Source organism: Ursus arctos, unplaced genomic scaffold, assembly GCF_023065955.2.
Source record: "Ursus arctos isolate Adak ecotype North America unplaced genomic scaffold, UrsArc2.0 scaffold_7, whole genome shotgun sequence".
Classification (NCBI taxonomy): domain Eukaryota; kingdom Metazoa; phylum Chordata; class Mammalia; order Carnivora; family Ursidae; genus Ursus; species Ursus arctos.
The window spans coordinates 25,710,709-25,736,165 of NW_026623089.1; the positions used below are offsets into that span (position 1 = coordinate 25,710,709).

The following is a 25,457-nucleotide window of genomic DNA, read 5'->3' on the forward strand; positions in this document are numbered from 1 at the left end:
AATAGATCTGATTTCTACTCCCAACTTCAAATGTAGGAACAGACAGCCACCCAGAGATAAAATTCAGCAAGTGTACCCAACTTCTGCCAACTCCTGTTCTGCCCTGGAAAAAAAAAAGAAGAAGAAAGCAAGAGTCCCAGAAGTGCAGGAAATTGTTTCGCAGACGAAAGACAACACTTCCTTTCCCAGAACAATCCATCTCCCACACTGACATCCTGCTCCTGCTATATTTACCCAACCCAAATCTGCCGATGATATACTTCCAGCTGCACTCCTGCCACATGGTCCTGTCACTCAGCCACAGCACTCTGAGGGGAATCTGTCCAGAGGGCAGAGCCTAGAAATCACTACACACTAATCCATGCTTCCTCTATCGGTAGCCTTCAGAGTAAAGTGAGACAAAATACGGACAGTATTACTCCCTGTTTATTTTGGAAGTGACTGGGGAGACAAGAGGTACTTCACTTTATATAGTTGCTAATTTTGACTGCTCTCATAGTAGCCAGTGCAGGAGCCTGAACAATGAAGGGGTTGAAATGGGAAGTTAAAAATAACTCTGTTAATGCTAGTTGCTCAAAAAGCATCACTTAATAGCCTCTTCCACCCCAACCTACTAGGATCAGGCTCTCAAGTCACCTTATTACAGGGTAAACTCTTCAGTTCTGACTGGATGAATCTAAAGAGTCAAGGATGGGACCATTTCATTCACCTCACCTCACCTTACCTTGTAGCATACAGTACTGAAAGGGGAAAGCCCAAACACTGGACTGGGTTAAAGGTAAATGCTAGAGCTAACTCCCATTTTCCTATTTTAGCAGCTCTGTATTCTTGGTCCTTCCTTTCCAATCCTGTATCCCCAGTCCCAAGTCCTGTTCTTTTGCTCCTTTCTATTCATTCCTCCTTAATTTATGCCTCTCTAGGGTTTTTTTTTTTTTCCTTTCTTTTCTTTTTTTTACCCTGTGCAAGGTTCCCTCAACAAAACACAACTGATAGGTGGTAAGTCTTTCATTAATAATATCATATCATTAGCCTACTCTCCACAGCAGTAACAGCAAAGAACCTGAGACTCAAGAGTAATACCTCTCTCTCTCTCTGCCTCTTCTTTTCTTAAGGCAGCTCAGTCATGCATATTAATCAGATTCTTCAAAGGAAATGAAAGGAATATAGAGGCAAAAGGAAAAATCCAGAGGAAAAAGAGGGAAGGAGAGAAAAGGGTAGTACTCAATAAGGATGGGGAAATGTTTCTCTCTTAAAGAATGGGACAATGGGCCTTTCTAAACTTTATAGATTTTAAAAAGCTGAAGGAGGGGAAAACAAAAAACAGAGAAGGCAACCAGCTTCACATGACTGTTCCCAGTCTCTTAGAGGAGAAGCATTTATGCTGTTGGTTGAGTGGTTGAACAAATGCCAGTAGGTGATGTTGCCATATTCTAAAAAATCACCAAGACCCCAGTCAAGCCTCATCGAGATAAACCTTTTTCCAAGTTTGAAAACTCTTTTTAGTTACTATTTTTTTAAAAAAACCATCACCAAAGCCATAAAGAGATACAGACTTTTAGGGTATACAGTTGTGTTCCTTAAAAAGAAAAGAAACTCTTGGGGCACCTGGCTGGCTCAGTTGGTGGAGTACACAACTCTTGGTTTTTGGGCTGTGAATTGAAGCCCCCACACTGGGTATAGCTTACTTTAAAATAAAATCTTTAAAAAAAGAAAAGGAAAAAAAAAACACTAAACATAAGCAAGCTAGGAAGACAGTTCCTGTCCACCCCTAAGAAGTCCTTTAAGAACAGGTATTTTTGGGGCGCCTGGGTGGCACAGCGGTTAAGCGTCTGCCTTCGGCTCAGGGCGTGATCCCGGCGTTATGGGATCGAGCCCCACGTCAGGCTCCTCCGCTGGGAGCCTGCTTCTTCCTCTCCCACTCCCCCTGCTTGTGTTCCCTCTCTCGCTGGCTGTCTCTATCTCTGTCAAATAAATAAATAAATAAATCTTTAAAAAAAAAAAAAGAACAGGTATTTTTACTTTTTTATTATTATTTAAATTCAATTAACATATAATGTATTATTGGTTTCAGAGGTAGAGATCACTGATTCCTTAGTCCTATAATACCCAGTGTTCATTACATCACAGGCTGTCCTTAATGTCCATCACCCAGAGAACTGGTATTTTAAACAACCACTCAATATTTACCATCACCGCAATGTGAAAATTGTTCAGGCAAGAATCATCAATGTATGATAAATCATGGGGGAAAGTTTAAAAAGGAGCAAAATCCTGTCTTAAAGTGATCTCCCCACAGATTGCTTATGAGTTCCAAGAGGAAAATAGCATCTATCCAGTTAAAAAAAAAGTAACAGGGGCGCCTGGGTGGCACAGCGGTTGGGCGTCTGCCTTCCGCTCAGGGCGTGATCCCGGCGTTATGGGATCGAGCCCCACATCAGGCTCCTCTGCTATGAGCCTGCTTCTTCCTTTCCCACTCCCCCTGCTTGTGTTCCCTCTCTCACTGGCTGTCTCTATCTCTGTCGAATAAATAAATAAAATCTTAAAAAAAAAAAAAAAAGTAACAGGGGTGCCTGGGTGGCACAGTGGTTAAGCGTCTGCCTTCGGCTCAGGGCGTGGTCCCGGTGTTATGGGATAGAGCCCCACATCAGGCTCCTCCGCTATGAGCCTGCTTCTTCCTCTCCCACTCCCCCTGCTTGTGTTCCCTCTCTCGCTGGCTGTCTCTATCTCTGTCGAATAAATAAATAAAATCTTAAAAAAAAAAAAAAAAGTAACACTTTGACTAGGTGATTAAAATTAACATCACCATTGGAGGGATACCTCTACATATGAAATCCTCAGGGCGCTATTATCAATAGTGGCATGTAGATTCATGTCCACACGTATCCTGAATTAATTAACTAATTAACTTATTTATTTATTTATTGGCTCCACGCCCAAGAGATCAAGAGTTGCATGCTCTACTGAGCCAGCCAAATGCCCCCATAACCTGAATTTAATCATTAGAAAATATCAGACAAACCCAAAATGAGGAACATCCTCACACACACAAAAAATTAATTAAAGTAGAGAAAGAAGAACAAAACAGGCTGTAATTATAAAAAATAAAAATATTGATGCCATGAAGGACAAGGAAGGGCTGAAGAACTATTCCAGATTAAAGGAGACTAAAAAAACATGACAACTACCTGCAATTTGTGATCATCAATAAAGTATCAATGTTAAATTTCATGAATTTGATAACTGTACTGAAGATAATGTAAGAAAATATCCTTGTTCTTAGGAAGTATATACTGAAGTATCAAGGAATAAAAGGTGATAATGTACATATAACCTATTCTCAAATGGTGTAGAAATTCAAGTCATATGTGAGTGTTTACAGACAGAAAGAGAATAATGAAAACAAGTAGCAAAAGGGTATATGGGATCAAAGGGTGTATTATCCTTGCAATGTTTCCGTAAGTTTGACATTATTTCAAAATAAAAATTCAGAAAAAATTCACCATCACTTGACCTGATCAAATGTCCTGACATCAGTTAGGTAAAGATAACACTAAAACAACCTCTGTCAGGGGAACAAGCCAACTTTTCCTTCCCTTTGGAGCCTTTACAGGAAGACTATTACCAACATAAAGATTTCCCATTCTCTGCCTTCTGTTACTTCATGCACACAACCCAGTTTTATCGATTCTTGAGCCTGTAGACTACTTAGGACCCTGGCAAAATCTTCCACTTTCTGAGTACCAAAGAGTTCTACCAAATGCTCATTTCCTTCCTTACAGGGAACCCAGAGAACGGAATGAGTCTTAAAACCTCTGAAATGAGACTGATTAAGATGCTAATCTTGGGCTCACTTGGGAGGATTAATGAGCCATATTTGGATTCTGGCAACAGAAATCCATTTTCCCTTGACTACTTTCCCCACAATGCTTCTGACCAGGTGGGCTAAACCAAGAACTTCCTGGGCCAGAGGGAACAAGGATCCTCTGCCAGAGTCACCAGGCTCTGGTCACACAAAGTATTTGGCCACGGTAGGTATTAATTATGTACCTTGGCATAGGCTCATCCCAGGAAAAAAGAAGCAAAGGAGAAAAAACTACTCTTTAAATTCAGAGCACAATAAGTTATCCAACAAATGATGAGTCACTGATATTTTTGTAGAATATATTTGTATTCCAACATCCACTCTAACTTTGTCTTTTAGAAATATCTTTTTTTTTTTTTAAGATTTTATTTATTTATTTGACAGAGATAGAGACAGCCAGCGAGAGAGGGAACACAAGCAGGGGGAGTGGGAGAGGAAGAAGCAGGCTCATAGCAGAGGAGCCCGATGTGGGGCTCGATCCCAGAACGCCGGGATCACGCCCTGAGCCGAAGGCAGACGCTTAACCGCTGTGCCACCCAGTCGCCCCCTGTCTTTTAGAAATATCTTAACCACTGTTTAATTGCTTCACTGTCTCACTATTATCTCTTTCCACCCTCGAAAATCCTAGGAAAACTTTTCCTGAGGAAAAAGGGCATTTCTAAAGGGCATTCTCTCTGAGGACCCAAAGGCTATTTCTAAATAAGGATGCTTTCTCTGGGATTCAAAAGATAAATATATGATGGGATATTTTACTAATTTGAAGCCAAATCCTACCCAAAGTTACATGGGTTTTGATACTTCCTTCCTTACATGAAGCTCTTGGACTAAAGACAATGGGTTGCTACCAAAAAACATTCATGTTATTTTTGAATTGGGACTATTAGACCCAAGCTATAGCAAAGGACTTTCCTCATTCTTTTAGCACCTTAGCTAAATAACTATTAACATCTTTGTTTTGTGCCCCTGGACTTCAAAATGCTAACAACTATGTTAGAAACCCAAGCCTGAGAACTGAATTTTACTAGAATATTTTATTAGCTGAATTTTATTAGAAAAGGTAGACAGCCATTGATAACCTATGGTACAATTTTAATCGGTTCAGTTCTGAGATACACAGATTGATTAATCACAGGTGAATATTAATGGACTAATTGAGCCCTAAGATATCCAAGGCCCTAAGGCAGCTAATAAAGCTGCCATGCACGTGGCTGCTGCCAGGCAGCCAGGGCTAGGGAAGAGGATGGGGGCAGGAGAGACAACACAAACACCGCTGCTGTTCTTCTGACCACCCTAGAACTTTTCAGCACACCAAGGCATACAACAATTTCCTGAGGTCACATGTGGAAGATGGGCATACTTCAAACCAGTGCCCAGCTGTCCACTCAAATTCCAGAGCTTCTCAAATCACCAGCCCACTAGACCATAAACTTTATGAGGACAGGAACTGTGTCAGTCTCCTTGAAAACTAGGTCCCTAATACCTAGTTCAGTGTCTGGCACACATTAAATGCTCAAGAAATATCTACTGACTGAATATATAAATGAATTCCTGTCAAGAGCAAAGTTCCTGGAGAAGATGCTGTTTTGGAGTCTTTCCAGAACAAATGACTCCATCCTCAACCCACCAAAAGGACTCAAAAGCATGGCCAAGCCATGTGTAACATAACATGCTATCCCCCTTTCCCTGAACAACCAGCTTACCATCACATAAAAGGGATCAGGTAAAAGGTGCAGCTTGACTAGTCAGGCACAATTACATCCACAATCCTATTTCCTTGGGGAAGAATACTTACTCTAACATTCTCCAGGACTGTTATGACTCAAATGGTCTCAAATTAATCTCTGCCTTGCAAAAGCTGATTCATCCATAGAGAAACAACCATATAAAAAGAACAGCTTCAGCATTGTCCACAATAGCTAAACTCTGGAAGGAGAGCAAGCCCTTTAACGGACGAATGAATAAAGAAGATGTGGTCCATATATACAACGGAATATTACTCAGCCATCAGAAAGAATGATTACCCAACATTTGCAGCAACATGGACGGGACTAGAGGAGATTATGCTAAGTGAAATAAGTCAAGCAGAGAAAGACAACTATCATATGGTTTCACTCATTTGTGGAACATAAGGAATAGCAGAGAGATCGGTAGGAGAAGGAAGGGAAGAATGAAGGTGGCGTAAACAGAAGGGGGAATGAACCACGAGAGACTATGGACTCTGGGAAACAAACTGAGGGTTTCAGAGGAGGGGGTGGGGGATTGGGATAGGCCGGTGATGGGTATTAAGGAGGGCACGTACTGCATGGAACACTGGGTGTTATACACAAACAATGAATCATGGAACACTACATCAAAAACTAAGGATGTACTGTATGGTGACTAACATAACATAATAAAAAATTTTTTAAAAAAAGCAAAACTTAGAAAAAAAAAAAAAAGAACTGCTTCAGCCATAAAAAAAAAAAATAATAACGAAATCCTGCCATTTGCAACAACATGGATGGACCCTGAGGAACTTACGCTAATTGAAATAAGTCAATTTCAAGAGAAACAAATAATGTTATTTCACTTATATGTGGAATCTAAAAAAAGCTAAATTTGGGGTACCTGGGTGGCCTAGTCTGTTAAGCGTCCACCTTCAGCTCAGTTCATGATCTCAGGGTCCTGGGACTGAGCCCTGCCTCAGGCTCCCTGCTCAGTAGGGGGTCTGCTTCTCCCTCTCCTTCTCCCTCTGCTCCTCCACCCTGCTCGTGCTCTCTCTCTCAAATAAATAAATACAGTCTTTAAAAATAAAAAATAAATTAATTAAGTAATTAAAGAAGCTAAATTCATGGAAACAGAATGGTGCTTGCTAAGGGGCTGGGTAGTAGGGGAAATGGCAAGATGTTGGTCAAAGGGTATAAACTTCCAGTTATAAATAAGACAGCATGGTGACTATGGTTTAACAATACTGTATTATAAACTTGAAAGTTGCTGAGAGTAGATCTTAAATGTTCACACACACACAAATTATAATTATGCAAGGTGATGAATGTATTAACTAAACTCACTGTGGTAAAAAATTTGCAACGTATACTTGTATCAAATTATCACATTGTACAGCTTAAACTTACGTAATGTTCTATGTCAACTGAATCTCAATAAAGCTGGGGGGGGGGAGAATAACATGTAATAAATCTTTAAAAAAATAAATAGATAACAGAAAAGATAATAGACAGATATGCTTTATTGAAACCAAAGTTGATAAGGATAATATGCAGATATGATAGTCCACTGGTTTCCAAATGTCACGGGTGCTAAAGCACTTCACAGAGTCTTTCACAGAATGTCAAGAACTCAAGACCCTCTTTGACTCCTTGCCTGAGAAATAACATTGCAGAGAGACAAATTCAAACCAGTGTTAAAACAGAAGTAAATCACAAGCTGTCTCTACCAGAGCTTTCAAACTTTTTGACCATGACCTACAGAAATATAGTTTACATTACAACTCAGAATACGACGACTCTAACTAAAACAAAAGTTCCCCAAAATAATACTTATCCTTATTATGTGTGATACATGGATACTTTCTTTTCTATTCTTTTTTTTTTTTCCCCATTCATAACTGAAGCTGGTACCAGAAAACAGGGAAGTGCTCAAAAGGGTCATTATCAAAGGAACAAAGAAACTAATTTGAAGGGACCAAACTCAGAATGATTTGAGCACCAAAAATAATCATAAATGTAATAAATTGTAAAACACTGAATAAATAATAATTCACAAGTCCCCCAAAAGGGGGAAAACCCTCTTTTGCCACCATTAGTGATCATTAACACTAACTCTTACTCTGAAAGTAGGCAATTAAAGGAAAATAATTAAGCATTTTCCCTGCCTTTTTAGGAGAAACTATTGTTCATCTTCCAGTTCATGAAAGAAAGTGATTCTTTACAGAGAATGCCAGCTAATCAATGTAGAAAAAAATGACAGAATTACAAAATCATCATTTTGCAAACCCCACTGAAATGAATGGCAAAAATTCATCAGTAGATTATCATTAAGTAAAAGGATATTAGAGAACAGGACAGTCACAAGGTGCCAAATTATTACTTCACAGACTACTTACTAATTGCAAAGGGAAAAATAAATTTCCTTTTCAATGAGGAAATGTGGCAATCACAACCAGAAGCAAGTAATCCTACTTACCACCACCAATAGTGGGGACCAACTATATACTATATACTTCCTGTGATGATAATAGTATGAAATACACAATCACCTACAAAGTATTCTTGCCAAAAATGTTTAACCTGCATCAAGTTAAGCCTTTAGTCCTAACTTCTAGAATACAGGAATATATGAGATAGAGGAACAAGTTAAATGGTACCACAAGGACACAGACAAACCCAGGACATACAACATTCTAAAGATAAATGGCCTAGTCTCCTCAAAGAGTCAATGCCTCGAGAAAAAAAAAAAGGGTGGAGAAAACTATATTAGATTTTAAAAGTCTAAGGAGATATAACTACCTAAGGAAAGAGAATCTTGCTTGGATTTTGGTTTGTAAAACCAGTTAAAAGGCAGTTTGGGGACAAGTCAGAAATTTTTAATGTGGACTGGATATTAAATAATATCGATAAATTATTAAGTTTCTCAGGTGTGATAATGGTACTATGATTATGCAAGAGAATGTCCTTATTCAGGATGCATGCTGAAGTGTTCAAGGGTAAGATGCCAACATGCCTGAAACTTATTTTCAAATAGCTTATAAAAAAATAATATACACATATATATGGATAAAGCAAATATGGCTAAATATTAATAAGTGTGAAAATAAGTGTGCAAAAGTTTAACATTTTTCACAATAAAAAACTGAGGCGAAAATGCTGTGTGGCCCTTTAAAATGATTTCACAATCCACTAACAGAATGCAACTTGCAGTATGAAAGATACCATTCTAGCCATGGTAGGGCAGTCATAATACCTTAGCTCTCACTTTATTATCAATTTGAAGCCAGTTTTCTGAAACCTGTTGTTTGTCCAAAGAGAAGAACAAGCCTTCATGAAAAACCTCATGTGGAATGAGGCTTTCTTATTCTGCAACCCCTTGTTAGGAGTCTCCCAAGTTTTGTATTTTTTTCTGCCAATTAATAACTTATTTTATTTGAAAGGAAAGAATAATCAGTGGAAAAATTCCTACCAGTGTCAGGGAAATTTCATTTGTCCCTCTACTTTAAGAGGATTTTTCCCAATGCAGGGCCCGTCACAGATAACACTGAAGTCCTTTTGATCCTTTTCGTCCCTAGTTCATGTTCCCAACTACCCTCAGCCTCCAGTTCCCAAGCTGCTTTCCAGGACACCTGGAAGCAAGCTGCATGGCTGACTACAGAAAAACCCTTGCTCCCACACTACATCTGGCCCTGCCTTTCCACCAAATCATATGCCAATTTATTGCCCTCTGATGTACAGTCTATCGGGCCACTTCCTGGATGCTCCCACTTCACACTGGGCCAGAAACCCAAGGCAATAATGTGAGCTCTACAAATGGGCAAGTAATTGCTCAATAAGCGTGGAACAAGGAAAGGTCAGTTGTGATGTGTGCACATGTGGCAGCCCTTCGCAACTCAACCTACAGTGGTAACAGAAGGCTGGTGTTACAGAAGAGGTATGCAGTGAGAAGCCAGACAACAGGCAGCCAGGAGTGCTTGTCCATCTAAGTCCTTCAGGTTCTCCAAAGACCACAGTAAAGAAACAAAAGCCTTAAACCTGCTGACGAGTATCTTATCTTCTGGTTTCCAGAAGCAAAACCAAGAGCTTAAGGGAATCACAGCTCTCCATCAACCAACCTTTCTTAATGAGGTGATCTGAGCTGAAATGATCAAATCTTCAATTTACTCTACACCCAGTTCTATCTTCTAATGGGTGCCCGGAGAGAAAAGACAAATGCAATCATTCTTTCCATTAACATATCCAATATCACTTTAGAAACTAAGGTGATCAATTAAGCATCTATGAACATAGGTGGTTAGAGAAGGCAAGGCTGACACAAATAACTCTACTATCTCTAATCAAAATTGCACGTTGAATTTCAAATATTTGGCTTCTTCTGAAACTCTCTTGGCACTTGCCCTGAGTTTGAGTGGGCGGAAAAGAAGAAAGAGACTCTGCCTGCATCCTTGTTAAAAACAAAGCAGCAGCTGGCTTTTCCTCTTTTTACTCATCTGACTGCTGCCATGGCAAGCTGGGCACATACTCAAGAGAGAAATTTCAGGCCTCAAGAGGTATCTGTGCCAAAAAGGACAATGGCAATGACGGCAACACCCACAACTTTGATGCCTACTTCAGAGCACAATGTCACACCATCCCTTAACCTCTACTAGAAAAAAATTAGGCCCCTTTGCGTCTGCTTCTGAATTCAAGCTATTAAGAAAGCCCTTTTTATCATAACCCACCTTCAGATACATGTAGTGGAAAATTTGCCAGCAGACTAGTTTTGATGGCTAAATGTGTTTAAGTATTATGGAGAGTAAAAGGGAGAGCTGGGCTCATAGGAAGCCAGACTATGCAGAGCTGATTCTTCTCCACAAAGTCTTCATTTTTCTAATCTCTAGGACAAACAAATGTTTGGAAGAGCTTCTTGGTTTAGAAGTGTCAACTGAGGAGGGTTCAGATCATTCCCAGGAATGACAAAGTCATTAAATTCAGGCCTCTTAAGAGTCACCTTATTGATATGAAATTCCCTGGGGAAAAAAAAAGAATCACAGTACCTTTATTTTCTCTAACTGTGCTGAAATGCCCACAAATCTGAGGCCATTCAAGCTACCAAGACTGTAAGGTGCCAAAGTCAGTCTGACTCAAATTCAGCTCACATCCTAATGTGTTGCTCAATGATCTTCAAACTAATAAAATCTTTTATTTATAGAACAAAAAAGTCAAAAGGGCACAGGAAATACATACTTATATAAGTGTGCCCAACCTTGTTCTTCCAACACTCAACCCATTACATGAATTTGTCTGCCAGATTTTATCATACACACTTGGTTCTTTCAGTCTCCACTTAGGCTTGAACAATTCACAAGCTCAATTCCAAGTGGAACAAAGCTAATGACTCATTCAATCTTCTTCTCCTGCTGACTAATAAAGATATATTACTTACTACTCCCCAAACTACAAGCCCCTACAGAAAAAGTGAGTATGCATTCAATCAGTATGGGAGATGACAACGCTAGCAAAATTTTATTCAAATAATGTACCCTTACTCAATCTTTTCCCTGACAGACTTCTTAAGTCTCTTTTCCTGATACCCTCCCATGTGCCAAATAAAACAGATTGAACTTGAGGTATGAGACATCCTTGAACAGTTTCACTTCTACTTAGAAGGGTATTTCTAAGAGACCTAAGCCAGACAGGTGTTAAGTTATCGTTCCTCCCAGGTTGGCTTCCTGACTCTGTTTAAATGTTCCCTGCAAACCTCTGGAGGTTATATGGATTCAAACCTCCTAGCTCTGAATTCACAGAGCTTGAGACAGACAGTACCCTACAGGTGTGTTTGTCCAGGATAAACTATATTTAAATAAACTCCTGATACATCCACTCTCTCCAGGCACCTGCTTCTCCCTCTTAAACTCAAGTACACCGTATCTTACTGTCCAGTAAAAAAAATATTCTCTCCCTCAGAGTTACTCTACACAAACCACCAATGTCTTTTGGAATATCTAAACTCTGGTGAGAACTGTTTTATATGAAAAAGCCAAATAAGCAAATACATAAGCTATATTTTTTTGTTCATTTCTTTGGCTTGTTTGTTAGTAAGACATGAAAAGATGGCAATAGACTGCCCTCATTCACTATCAGCCATTCCATGCCTGACAGGGAACCATATAGCACAGAACAGAAGCCACAAAGGTTAGCCTTGGAATGGTCAGCTAGAGCCACTCGTCTTGCAAAACCAGTGACTATGAGTTGACTGTTTACCATTATAGACCCTATTCCTAAGTGCCTAATCAAAATGCCCAGAACACAGCAGATATTCAACAAATATTGGTTAGAAGCAATTCAATAACCCAAACCAGAAGGAATTCAAATCTTGGTGAACCCCAGCAAGGAAAGGTCCAAGAAGCTAAAACAATTCCATAGTTAATACAGATGCTTATACTGGGCCTCAAGACCATCTTAGTTTTATGCTGAATACCCTCAATCCTGATAAGTCCTCAGAATTAAAAATGACTAGAGCTAAATCTCCAAAGGCAAACTCACTACCCACCCCACCGAACTCCCACCATCCCCAACACATACACCACTAAAAAGTCTCCCTCAAGCTCTGGCCCTAAAGGCTTTAAAGTCACTAAGAGGTAATCCTTTAAGAGAAGATTTTGGTTGTGATACTTTTAGACTATTTTGCCCTCTCTGCTTTAAACCAAAAATTTCCTGGAAAAGAACCTCTTTGTAATGATCTAAGTTTAAAGACCAAGGTCAAAGGCAGCCTAAATCTGGAGGCAAATGACCACAGTCAAACACCACAAATCACAACTGACTAGAGCCCTTTCCATGATGCTCTACTGGATGAGGGCACTAAGGCTTGCAAGGACTTGTCTAGTTGGGGAACAAAGAGATCAAAGACCATACACCATGTTGGCTAGAAGGATTCTTCTAAACTACTTACTTTCTTTTCTTCTTCCTCTTTTTTTTTTTTTTTTTTCTAAACTGCTTACTTTCTTCAGACCTAAAACCAGGAGCAGTAACCAAGTATCCTGATATTTCCCCCTCCCTTTCATCCCCCTATCCCATGCCACAGATCTTACCACCTGGTCTAGCTGTGAGACTGAAGATAACTCCAATATGCAAGAGCCCCCACAAGATCTCTAGAAGAATAGAAGGAAACATGTCTTTGGAATCTAAGCCCATGGCAGGGTTTGGGCAGATGTAAGGGAGAAGCAGTGGTCCTTCTGCCCCTAAGGCCAAGACACCCCAGCCCTGCAGGCAGCACAGAGTTAACTACCCACCCGCTTTGAGAAGCACAAAGGTACATCACTGCAACATGCCTAACATTTACATTGCCTCTCTCTGCTCATTAAACAGGTTTTGGTTAAATAATGAACAAACTGTATTACAGACTCCGATGAGAATTCCAAAATTATAAATCAACTGGGAAAGCCCATAGGGGCAGACAGACAGGGAGGGGGGAGAAGGATAATATTGACTAATATAAAGGGCGCAGCTTGACAGTGGATATTCCTGCCACACCTGATCAAACACACTCCGTGGGGGGAGGGGAAAGAGAGCAAGAGAGGGGAGATGGGACAAGACAGCCTGAAATTTGCATCCGGAAAAGATTAAAACGGATTCTTTGGGGATAGAGAAAATACATAATATATATTACTATAAATGCAAAACTGTACTAAAAGCTAACTCAAATGTCAAAGATTACAGCTTGAATAAATTTAAATATAAAAGCCATGTGCTTCTTGAGTTAATGAGAGAGACATAAAAGGACAAACTGGGCCAGGAGGCTGAAGAGAGCCTTATGCTGCCTTTGCTGGGTAATGGGTTCAGGACACAGCAGCAACTACAGTCAGAGGCTTCCCTCCATAGCTCTGAGTCCTGAGGAAGAACTAGCGAATCCCATTACTTCCCCAGCCTACATTTACTGTTTTTAAAAATTAAGATGTAATTCACATGCCATAAAATTTACCCTTTTAAAGTGTACAATTCAATGTTTTTAAATATATTCACAAAGTTGTACAACCATCACCATTATCTAATTCCAGAACATTTTTTAAATCACCCCAAAAAGAAACCCTATACCCATTGCAGTCACTCCCCAGACCTTCTCCCAGCCCTGGTAACCACATGTCTGATTTAACTTTTCAGAACAACCTCCTAAAAGGATTCCTAAGTTGGCTTAAAGACCAAATGAGGGGCAGCAGTCAAGTCTCACTGGTGGTAAGCTAAGGTTTTATCCAAAACAGCAACATGCAAACTTTGCTGTTAGGTACCTTGTATCTTCCAAGTGCGACCATCACTTTAGAGTTGGTATTAGACTATTTTATTACTCTAAATGCTACAGAGCATGCAGTCATCATACAGTGTGGGCAAATACAAACTGCGAGTGTAGTCCAGAGACGTGTTATCTGTGAGAATAACTAGTATGGACTTAGCTAACCTTATTAGAGACAGTGGAAGTATTTCTTCCACAATGCTCAGATAATACTCCTGGAAGAGGAGGTAGTGCTTATCTACTTAAAAGATCCTCTATTGACAAGAAAAGAAAAAAAATCATTTTGGTTTACTGACAATGGCCAATGAACTACCCATTTCCAACAGTGATATTCTTAACCAACCAAGCCAGCAGATAGCCTAGGAAAAAGCAAATAGAAAGCCTTCTTATAAAAAGAGTCTAAGCCCAAGTCAGTTTCACGAGTTAAACTGAATGGAAGTCCTAGAATTCCTGCCATACTTCCTCCATCTAGTTGGGACACCATTCCCAGTCACACAGAGGAGGCAGTCCCTTCAGTTCCTCTTTCCAAGTTCAAAACCTTTTCCCAGCCTCCTACCATTAATACATTAATAGGCTTCCAAGAAAGCAGTCCTCCTGACACTGCCAATCAGAAAAATCTGTTTGTCTCAGTAAAAGAAACAAGAAATTGGTCATGGACTACAGAGTCCAGGACCACAGGGGCAGCTGACCCATAAACTTGCTCCTGGAAGCCAGCGCTCTGTGGGGGGTCAGAACCAATCAGAAGACTATGAAATATTCATTTCAGGTCCACTCTGTCATTTTTTCAGGCAGGTAGTATGTTAAAACCTAAGAATAATGGGCAACCTTGGCAGGTACTGTTTCAACATCTGCCCCGGAAAATACTACCACCTTCTTCCTTGCTCCAGGACACAGCTTGGCAACACCCAGCTATGTTCCTAGTACCACTGACAGAACTGGCTCCTCAGCACATTCTGGTTTTATTAGTTCCAAGCAGCAGATAATCTGGTCCCCTGACTCAAACAGGTAGGAAAATTAAGCAGCAGACTCAACTCTGACAGCTCTTAGATGGTCTAGAAACCCTAAGTCCTAGACTGCACCACTCACCACAGATATGGTCTCTTGAGATATGTCAGGGATATGTCAGGATAGAGAAAACAAGTATAGCATATGGATTAGATGGCAAGCAGGAAATGTAGTTCTGTCAGGATAGCAGCACCATCTCAGCTCCTCAAGGTCTGCAGAATGCCCAAAAGGCCTATAAGGCCAATCTGATCTCAGCCATTCTGGGTGTTTCCAACCACATACAACACAATTCTGTATATAAATTTTTTGTCAAATGTTTCTAAATATATTAACATGTTTAACCCTCTTCACATCTCTTAAAAGATAGTACAGCTGACCCTTTAACAACCCATGGGTTTGGAGCACCAACCCCCTCCTTTGCAGTTGAAAATCCATGTATACCTTTTGACTCGCCCAAAACTTAACTACTAATATCCTGCTAACCAGGAACCTCACTGATAACATAAGCAGTCGATTAATACATATTTTGTATGTCATATGTATTATATACTGTATTCTTGTAATAAAGTAGCTGGAGAAAAAATGTTATTAAGAAAGTCATGGAGGGGGGCAGCTGGGTGGCTCAGTCGTTAAGCATCTGCCTTTGGCTCAGGGCGTGATCCCGGCGCTCTGGGATCGAGCCCCACATCGGGCTCCTCTGCTGGGAGCCTGCTTCTTCCTCTCCCACTCCCCCTGCTTGTGTTCCCTCTCTCGCTGGCTGTCTATCAAATAAATAAATAAAAAATCTTAAAAAAAAAAAAAAAAGTCGGGGGGGCCGGCCGGCACAGTCAGTGGAGCATGCAACTCTTGCTCTCAGGGTTTTGAGTTCAAGCCCCACACTGGGTGTAGAGACTACTTGAAAATAAAATCTTAAAAAAAAAAAAAAAAGAAAGAAAGAAAGAAAGTTATAAGGAAGAGCAAATATATTTACAGTACTATACTGCATTACTGAAAAATCCATATATAAGTGGGCCTACATGGTTCAAATCCATATTATTCAAGGATCGACTACATGCTGAACTTTGGCCACCAAAAAGAGTTGTAAATACCTACTCACTGTATTTTCTTTCTAATTGGGATAGGTAACCTTTATCTGTAAAGTAAAAGAAAAAAAAATCTGTGCAAGTAGCCAACTTCCTAAAGCAGCCAAGCCACTTACAGTACAGGCCATAAAATAAGAACATTCCACCTAGTTGCAGCTTTAACCCTGCTAACTGGCTAACAACCACTTCCTCTATACCTAATCCTTGGCTAACATTTCCGATGCTTTTTAACTGAATGAAATTGCTCCTTTAAAAAAAACACGTAGAGGGGCACCTGGGTGGCTCAGTCGTTAAGCGTCTGCCTTCGGCTCAGGGCGCAATCCCAGCATTCTGGGATCGAGCCCCACGTCAGGCTCCTCCACTGGGAGCCTGCTTCTTCCTCTCCCACTCCCCCTGCCTGTGCTCCCTCTCTCGCTGGCTGTCTCTCTCTCTCTTTCTCTGTCAAATAAATAAATAATATCTTAAAAAATAAAATAAAAATAAAAATAAATATAAAAAACATGTAGAGAATGCTTAGATAACTTCAGCCCATGTTCAGGAAAGTAAAAACGAATTTTTCTCTAGACATTCTCCTACATTTCTCATGAAAGGAAAAAATTTGTTTATTACTTACTTAACTTGCAGAAACCTAAAAACTATTTAATTGTTGTCTTAGATATGTTGCTAGCTAAAAACCATTCCAGGAATACAAACTGCAAAAGCCCTTTATGGTTGACAGAGAAACAGCTCTAAGGCTTTCCCCTTCAGTCTCTCTCCACTTGAAAAACCCAAAGGTGTTGAGATTTGCCTCCTCCTTTGACACATACATATACACATACATAACAGGAGGCACTTCCTGCATACATTCTCCTCTAATTGTATGAACAGAAGCAATGCAGACCAGGACACTAAAACCAGGCCTGAATTCTAGTTTTGACTCCACTTCTTAGGATGAATATGACCCCGACTAAACCATTGAAAATGTCCCTGGTCTTCAATTTCATTCATAAAAAGGGGACAATATCTGCTATGCCTCCTTCACAGGATTGTGTAAAAATTCAATAAGGTAATAAACATGAAAGTGGCTTTGAAAATTCTAAACATACGAATATTACATAGTTATTATGATTAGGAAAACAGGAAGTAAAAAAAAGAGACAAATGATTCTGGGAACACATGAAGACTGAAAGATCTATATGACACACAATTAAGGCCCTAAGAGTGACAACAACTTTCTATCAGAGGAGGGTTTTGTTACAAGTACTAAAAACTTGACTTGTAAAAAAATAAACTTCACTTGGGCCACCAACTTCCTACCTCATGGCATGCATGAGGTAGAGAAAGAAAGTAGTTAAAACCAAAAATAACTTCATTATAACTCAAACAATACAGGGAGCTTATCATTGTATGAACACTGATTCCCCACTAAAGTGGCACATCATACCAGGAACTCAAGGAAAAGGATCAGCAATGCAGTAAACCAGAAGCAAACTATACCCATGGGCTGAACCTGGCTTGTACCTGTTTTTGTTTTTGTTTTTTTTTAATTTTTATTTATCGCTCATTCATTTAAGTATTACCTATGTCTGCTTTTGAGCTACAATAGCAGAATTGAGCAGTTGCACAGTTGCTATGGCCTGCAAAGCCGAAAATATTTACTATATAGTCCCTTACAGAAAAAGTGTGTCTATCCCTGCAATAAATCAAACACATGGTTTTTTACCAGTATAAATAATCCTACTTAGATGTGGGGACTTACCCGTTACATTGTTTAAAACCTCCTTTAGATGACTGAAACTATGCAGCAGAGGATCCCGTTCTTCATCCTATAATACACAGGTTTAAAAAAAAAAAGTATCAGACAAAGAGGAAAAAGGAAATAACAGATAGATCAAGGGCACTTTGTCTGAATCCAATCATTAAGTTTCCCTCTGAAGAAAAGAAAGTTAGCCATGGTTCGGTTTTCCAGTTTCCTAATCTCCTATTTCACAAAGATACTCTGGGTTTACCTAAAATAGTAAATTCTGAAACACTAATCTATACCATGACCACAGCACTCAAGCTACCACAGATTGCCAGGGCCTTTCTACGTGCTATGGTCTGAATATATCTGTCTCTTCAAAACTTACATGTAAAAATTCTAATGTCCAATGTGATGGTATAAGAGGTAGAGCCTTTAAAAGGCAGGTGATTAGGGCCTTCAGAAGCTGGGTGAGGGCTCTGCCCTCATGAATGGAACTAATAACCTTATAAAAGAGGCCCAAGAGAGCTCCCTTGCTCCTTCCATCATGTGAGAAGTCTGAGAGGGCTCTCGCCTGATCATGCTGGCAACCTGATTGTGGACTTCCAGTCTCCAGAACTGTGAGAAATAAATTTCTCTTGTTTACAAGCCACCTAATCTGTGGTACTTTGTTATGGCATCACAAAAGACTAAGATAATGTATTATTCTATCTCTTCTCCTTCTTTATACTCATTATATAATCATATATACTCATTTCAAAGACATTGCTGACTCCACTCCCAGTTCTACACCATTTTTATTTTTATTTAAGATTTTATTTTTGGGGCACCTGGCTGGCTCAGTTGGTAGTCTGTGTGACTCTTGATCTTGGGGTTGTAGGTTCAAGCCCTGCATTGGGTATAGAGATTACTTAAAAATAAAATCTTTAAAAAAAAGTCTTGGGGTGACTGGGTGGCTCAGTCGGTTGAGCGTCTGTCTTTGGCTCAGGTCATGATCTCAGCATGCTGGGATGAAGCCCTACACTGGGCTCCCTGCTCAACAAGGAGTCTGCTTCTCCCTCTGCCCCTGACTCATGCATGCTTTCTCTCTCAAATAAAATAAATAAAATCTTTTTTAAAAAAGCCTCTGGGGCGCCTGGCTGGCTCAGTCAGTAGAGCACGGGACTCTTAATCTCACAGTTGTGAGTTTAAGCCCCCACACTGGGCGTGGAGCCTACTAAAATAATAATAATAAAATAAAATAAGATTTTATTTTTAAGTAATCTCTACACCCAGCGTGGGGCTCAATCTTACAACCCCAAGATCAAGAGTTGTACATTCTACCAACTGAGCCAGCCAGGTACCCCTAAACAATTCATTTAATAAATGAACATGAGAAATTTCCAAACACACATACCTATATTCACTGAGTTGGAAATGTCTAAACTTGTTTTTATAATTGTGCCAAATATTGTTTTATACAGCTGTGCAAAAAATATCCTTGAACATACATATGCAACAAAGAAAGCCACCTTTACAACAGGTAAATTATTCACTCATCTGATTGGCAAGATACGGTCTGCTCTATATACTCCCAAGGAGTACCACCACCAAGCCACACTCCATGTATCAATTTGATAGCTAATTATAATCCTAGGGAATCTAAATATAAGGCATCTTTCTGACATTTTTAGGCATATTTAAGAGGTCCCAAGTGCTACCTTCGGTTATCTACAAAAATAGCTAGAAGAATAGTATCATCTTTTGGGTCCCAGAGAAAAAAAGGCAGCCTATAAATTTGACACTAGTTGGAATAAAACAGAAGGGTCCTTGATAGGGGTGCCTGGGTGGCTCAGTCAGTTAAGCGCCCAACTCCTGGTTTCAGCTCAGGTCATAATTTCAGGGTCATGATCTCAGGGTCATGCGATCAAGCCCCACGTCGAGCTCCCTGCTTAACGGGGAGTCTGCTTCCCCTCTCTCTTCCTCTGCCCCTCCTCCCATTCGTGCACTCTCTCTCTCTCTAAAATAAGTAAATAAATCTTTAAAAAATAAAAGGGGAGGCACCCGGGTGGCTCAGTCGGTTAAGTGTCTGCCTTCATCTCAGGTCATGATCTCAGGGTCCTGGGATCAAGCCCCACATTGGGCTCCCTGCTCAACAGAGAGTCTGCTTCTCCCTCTTTCTCTGACCCTCCTTCCCTCTTGTTCTCTCTGTCTCTCTCAAAAAAAAAAAAAAAAATTAACATTAAAATTAAAAAATTAAAAGAAAAGGCTCCTCAATACCAAGAACAACTCTGAGTTCCTACTACTCTCATCATTATAGGGAAATTGATTACTGTTTTAACCATGCATCAGATCCCTTACAACTCAGTGACCAAGCTATCTGCCCATTTCCCACTTACCAGTGGAGTATGAGTGCTCCATCGGGCATTTCGTTTGATTGCCCCAACCACAATGTTAATCTCCCCTTGAATGATGTAAATATTTTTATCCACCATCCTGGCAAACCTACCAAAACAGTTAAAAGTTAGTTAATATTTAATTACTCAGAGCATACCCATGTTTAAATCAGTACCAGATAAGATCAGAATTATGATTTAACTACTTAGTACCATGATTCCCACCAGTAATACTGGGATAGGATGAAGTCCATCTTATGTTATGAATCCAGCTACCTGGCTCTCCTAGAGGTCTCCAGAAATTCAAGATACAACTCAAAAAGTATCAATCCAGAAAATTTCTCAAAAGCACCTCAACAATCTCTAGCAAGCATGTCAAATTCTTCAAAGTCAATTGTCCCCCAAATCTCTCCTGTGAGGATTTTAGGTATGCAGATACATCTGTGTAACTAGTTTGTTAAAGATATATTTCAGATCTTCCCTTTGTTCTTCTTTATTCCCTCAATAAAGTAATAATGAAAGTTCAAGTTAAAAGAAAAGAATGAAGGCTGTTAGAAAAATAGCCTTGGTTCAGAACCACAGTTACAATGTCAATTTACAGACTACACCCATTCTACCAAGTCAGCTCCAGAAAACTGGACAGCGGCAGTGATACAACCTTTAAAAAGTTCTGAAAGGTCAAGTTTACTTGCTTAGAGCAGGAACTCTCTAATAAGATAGATTGAACTCTCTAATAAGATAGTCTATAAAATAGTCTAATAAGGTCGACTCATTTTAAAGCTCCTTCTGTATGAATCTCTGAAGTGAAGCTAAAATACTACTTTAGTACTTTAAGTGTTCTCAACTGAATTATCACAGGATTTTCTTTACTGCCTAGAACAGCACTTGGAAAACATGTTTAATTCTCTTCCCAGATGAAAATATAAAAAAAACAGAGTATCTTCTTGGCATAGAGAAAACCCTAGGAGCGTGTAAAACCACTTTCCACTTTCCATTATTTAGAAACCCTCCTCAAAAGAACAAAACTTTAAAAAGCAGAAAGGAAAAGGGTGATGGGACATATAGTTAGATATTTAGATCAGGCTCCAGGAAAGCTAAAACAGTAAGGCTATCAGTGTAAGGAAAGAAAGAATTCCACAAACACTACTTACTAAGCACCTACTATGCATATGGCATCTTTCAGAGTACTAAGGATACAAAGCAAATAAGACCTGGACGGACAGAGCTCTCAGACATATGGAATGAAAAAAAAGAAACTGTAGCATATAACTCTATGTTACCATTTATGTAAAAACCAACCAACCCACCCACCCTACATAAAATACTAGATTTGTTTTTGAAATTATGCAAATTTAACATATAATACAATATAAAAAGCAATAGAACAGCCAGTATCCAGATTAAGAATGGTACAACTGAAGTCTCTGTGTACTCTCCCTAATCATATCCTCCTCTTTCATCAATAGGTCTCACTATTCTAAATCTGATGTTTATTTTTTATTTTATTTTTTTAAAGATTTTATTTATTTATTTGACAGAGATAGAGACAGCCAGCGAGAGAGGGAACACAAGCAGCGGGAGTGGGAGAAGAAGAAGCAGGCTCCTAGAGGAGAAGCCTGATGTGGGGCTTGATCCCAGAATGCTGGGATCACCCCGAGCCAAAGGCAAACGCTTAATGACTGCGCCACCCAGGCGCCCCTAAATCTGATGTTTATTAAACTTTTATGTTGCTTCATACTTTTACTTCACTGATATATATTTTTAAATAGTAGTATTCTGCATGTTTTTGTACTTTATGTAAATAATATAATATTACATGTATTTTTCTGCAATTTGACCTTTTCCCTTGAAACACTATGTTTGTGAGTCATCCATGCTGCCAAGTGTACTTAATGTATTTTGTCCAGGTAATATATACATATGTAAACAGAGAATAAAAGGCCTGGGCAGGGGCGCCTGGGTGGCTCAGTTCGTTGGGTGTCTGACTCTTGATTTTGGCTCGGGTCATGGTCTCAGGGTGAGATCGGGCCCACGTCCAGCTCCACACTCAGTGGGGAGTCTGCTTGAGATTCTTTCCCTCTGCCCATCACCACACCCCCTGCCCCTGCTCATCACATGCACTCTCTCTCTCTCCCCCAAATAAATAAATCTTAAAAAAAAAAAAGTCTGGCAGATGTACCCCAAACTCAACAACCATACCCCAAATTCAACAATCACAGTTATCTTTAGAGATGATATTGTGAAACCAGGGTATAATCAGAGGACACTTTAGCCTTACCTATAATGTTTTAATTTTTTACAAGGAGACTATATTACTATACCATCAATATAATTTAAAATTAATAATGATGAAAGAGATGAGATATAATTTCCGCCCATGAGGCATTTACAGAGTTTAAGGGGATCTAAAAGAAAATGACCAAGTGATATACAGAAAAAAATACATCCTTCCAGTAGTACCATTTGCATATTTTGCATAAGACAGGGACCCCAGAAAGCAAGAAGTATGAAAACCATTATAATAAAGGGAAAAAGGACAGGTACAAGTTTTGTCCAGGACCATAATACCTTCTTCAAATCCACAAGAGAATACAACATAACAAAACATTTATTTTAATGGCAGTTTAAAGAAACAACTAGGTTAAAAAGAAAGAAAGAAAGAAAGAAAGAAAGAAAGAAAGAAAGAAAGAGAAAAGAACTAGGTTAGTCCCGGAGGACTTACCTACTTTCCAAATGCCCTAGGCACACAACAATGTTCTCTCCTGAGAAAATTCAATAATGAGAACATAACAACAGTAAGGAGGAGAACCAAGAAATAGAAGACAAACAAATTCAAAAATAATTCAAAGTATCAGAAGAGAAAAGATAAAAACTTTAGTACCATTCCTTCCTTAATTTATTTAGGCAAGATGAATATGCTCTATATCTCTGGAAGGATTTTGAAGAAATGGCTAATGGAGGTTGCCTCCAGAGAAGGGAAGTGGGGAACCAGGATGAGAAGACCACCTACCTCTTGAATTTTGTGTCACACATATATATAACCTATTACCTATTTTTAAATTAGAATAGTGAAGGGGCGCCTGGCTGGCTCAGTCAGTTGACGACTCTTGGTTTCCACTTCGGTCATGATCTCACTGGTGGTGGGTTCCAGCAGAAGTTGGGCTCCCCACTTAGTGGGGGGGTCTGTTTGAAGATTCTCACCCTCTGTCCCTGCCCCCACTAGAGCTTGTAGTGCACTCTCTAATAAAAAAATAAATCTTTAAAAAAATACTTAAAGGGACACCTGGGTGGCTCAGTCGTTAAGCATCTGCCTTTGGCTCAGGGACCTAGCCCCTGCATTGGGCTCCTTGCTCAGCAGGGAGCCTGCTTCTCCCTCTGCCTGCCGCTCTCCCTGCTTATGCACTCTCTCTCCCTCTCTCTGACAAATAACATGTTTAAAATAAATAAATAAATAATAAAATAATTTTTAAAAAATACTTAAATAAATTAGAATAGTGCAGAGTAGTTGTATTATTCCATATGTAAATGGAATCAAAGTTAATTAGCTAACATTTACTTCAGTCAATCAGACATTACCTAACACATGCTAAGCAAAATACTAGGCACAGCATACAGAATTGTCACTACTCACCCACAAGGAATTTATAATCTAACAGATTAGATAAAACACATACATATACACACAAACCCATATATATCTCCAATGCATGAGTAATACACAATGGCACAGTAGTGGAACAACGAAAATTATTTCTGGCAGAGGGCTCTGGAAAGGCAACTGGAAGACAGGATTCAAAATTTTTTTAGATTTATTTTTTTATTTTAGAGAGAGAGCGTGAAAGAGTGAGTGGGGGGAGGGGCAGAGGGAGAGTGGGAGAAACCGACTCCTCACTGAGCATGGAGCCCAACAACACAGGGCTTGATTTTAGGAATCCGAGACCATCACCTGAGCCGAAATCAAGAGCCAGATGCTTAGCTGACTGAGCTACCCAGGGGCCACCAGACCAGATTCAAACAGTCAAATATATAAGGAAAGAATGGCAACGATAAAGGCTCACGAGTAGGAAAATTCAGTAGGTATTTAGGGGATCATGATTATTCCAAACTGGCTGGAACATTACTCCTAGGGGAATAATAGGAGGTAAAGCTAGAACAGCCAGTGTGGGGCATATCATGGAGGGCCTTCAATATACAGTTATCATTCAGTATGTATACTGAATACCTACCATTATAAAAAATATTTTGGGAGCGCCTGGGTGGCACAGTCGATTAAGCATCAGACTCTTGATTTCATCTGGAGTCATGATCTCAGGATTGTGAGATCTAGCCCTGTGTCAGGCTCTGCACTCAGCATAAAGTCTGCTTGTCCCTCTCCCTGTGCTCCTCACCCTGCTTGCGGTCTCTCTGTCTCTAAAATAAATAAATAAAATCTTAAAAAGAAATATTTTGGAGGGCCTGTAAAAGGACAGTATAAAATAAGAATATTTAATCTCTTTCAAAGAACTAAGAGAATGAGAGAAAACACCCATACTGAAAATAACACAGCAACAGGTAAACAACAACACTATACTACAAATTGCACCCCAAAAAAAAAAAAAAGTGCCAATTAATGACTTAAAGGATCTACTGGCTATTTGGAAGGCATCCCAGAGAAAATAAATTTTGAACTGGGATTCCAACTGAAGTAATCAACCTAACATTTGATCAAAATTTATTAAGCACCAAAAGCTAACAACTTCCTAAGACAGTGAAGATGTAAGCAAAAAATCATTGTCTTAAACTTCTTTTCTTAGTAAAAAAGAAACAACTAGAGAATGAAGAGGAATTCTTTTTCAAGGACCATACAGAGTTGCTTATCTCCTTCCAGGCTTCTGAGCATTTGCCTCCTCACAGAGGGATTCTCCCAAGGGAATCTGCCCTTCAACTTCAAATGGGAAGCTCAGATGAACCACTTGCTATCTGGTACGCGATAGCCTAGAACCCCTTGTCACAAGGTCACAAAGGGGGCACCTGGGTGGTTCAGTCAGTTAAGTGTCTGCCTTTGGCTCATGATCTTGGCGTTCTAGGATCGAGTCCCCCATCGGGCTCCCTGCTCGTGCTCGCCATCTCTCTCTCTCTCGCTCGCTCTCTCTCTCTCGCACTTTCTCTAATACATAAAATCTTTTAAAAAATTAAATTAAATTAAGGCATTCATTTCTAAAACAAAAATAAGGTCACAAAGGCCTGCAGAGACCTCATATAAGTATGGCAGAAAAGAATTTAAGGTCTATCCTGTATCGTGGTGAAATAACATGAGAAGGAACAACCAAATAAGCAGCCACTAACAGATAAGCCACTGGCCCAGAGACTATAAGCCACATATACCATTTGAAGATACCGTCTGTTTAAAGCTGAGTCTATAGCATTCCCCTGGTGCTTTGTGGCATCCCAGTTACTCACCC

The 25,457-nt window shown here is 39.7% G+C and overlaps 1 protein-coding gene across 16 annotated transcripts in view; it reads right to left on the reverse strand.

Moving 5' to 3' along the window:
- Positions 1-25,457, reverse strand: part of GBF1 (golgi brefeldin A resistant guanine nucleotide exchange factor 1) — a 116,235-nt gene that overhangs the window by 84,423 nt on the left and 6,355 nt on the right. For all 16 annotated transcript variants that reach the window (XM_026493972.4, XM_026493971.4, XM_044382064.3 and 13 more), the window contains exons 2-3: positions 20,020-20,125; positions 17,660-17,726 (exon numbers count right to left, since the gene is read on the reverse strand). In XM_026493972.4, the coding sequence (XP_026349757.1) occupies positions 17,660-17,726; positions 20,020-20,115 (163 nt within the window). In that variant the 5' untranslated portion in view covers positions 20,116-20,125. The remainder of the gene's footprint in view (positions 1-17,659; positions 17,727-20,019; positions 20,126-25,457) is intronic.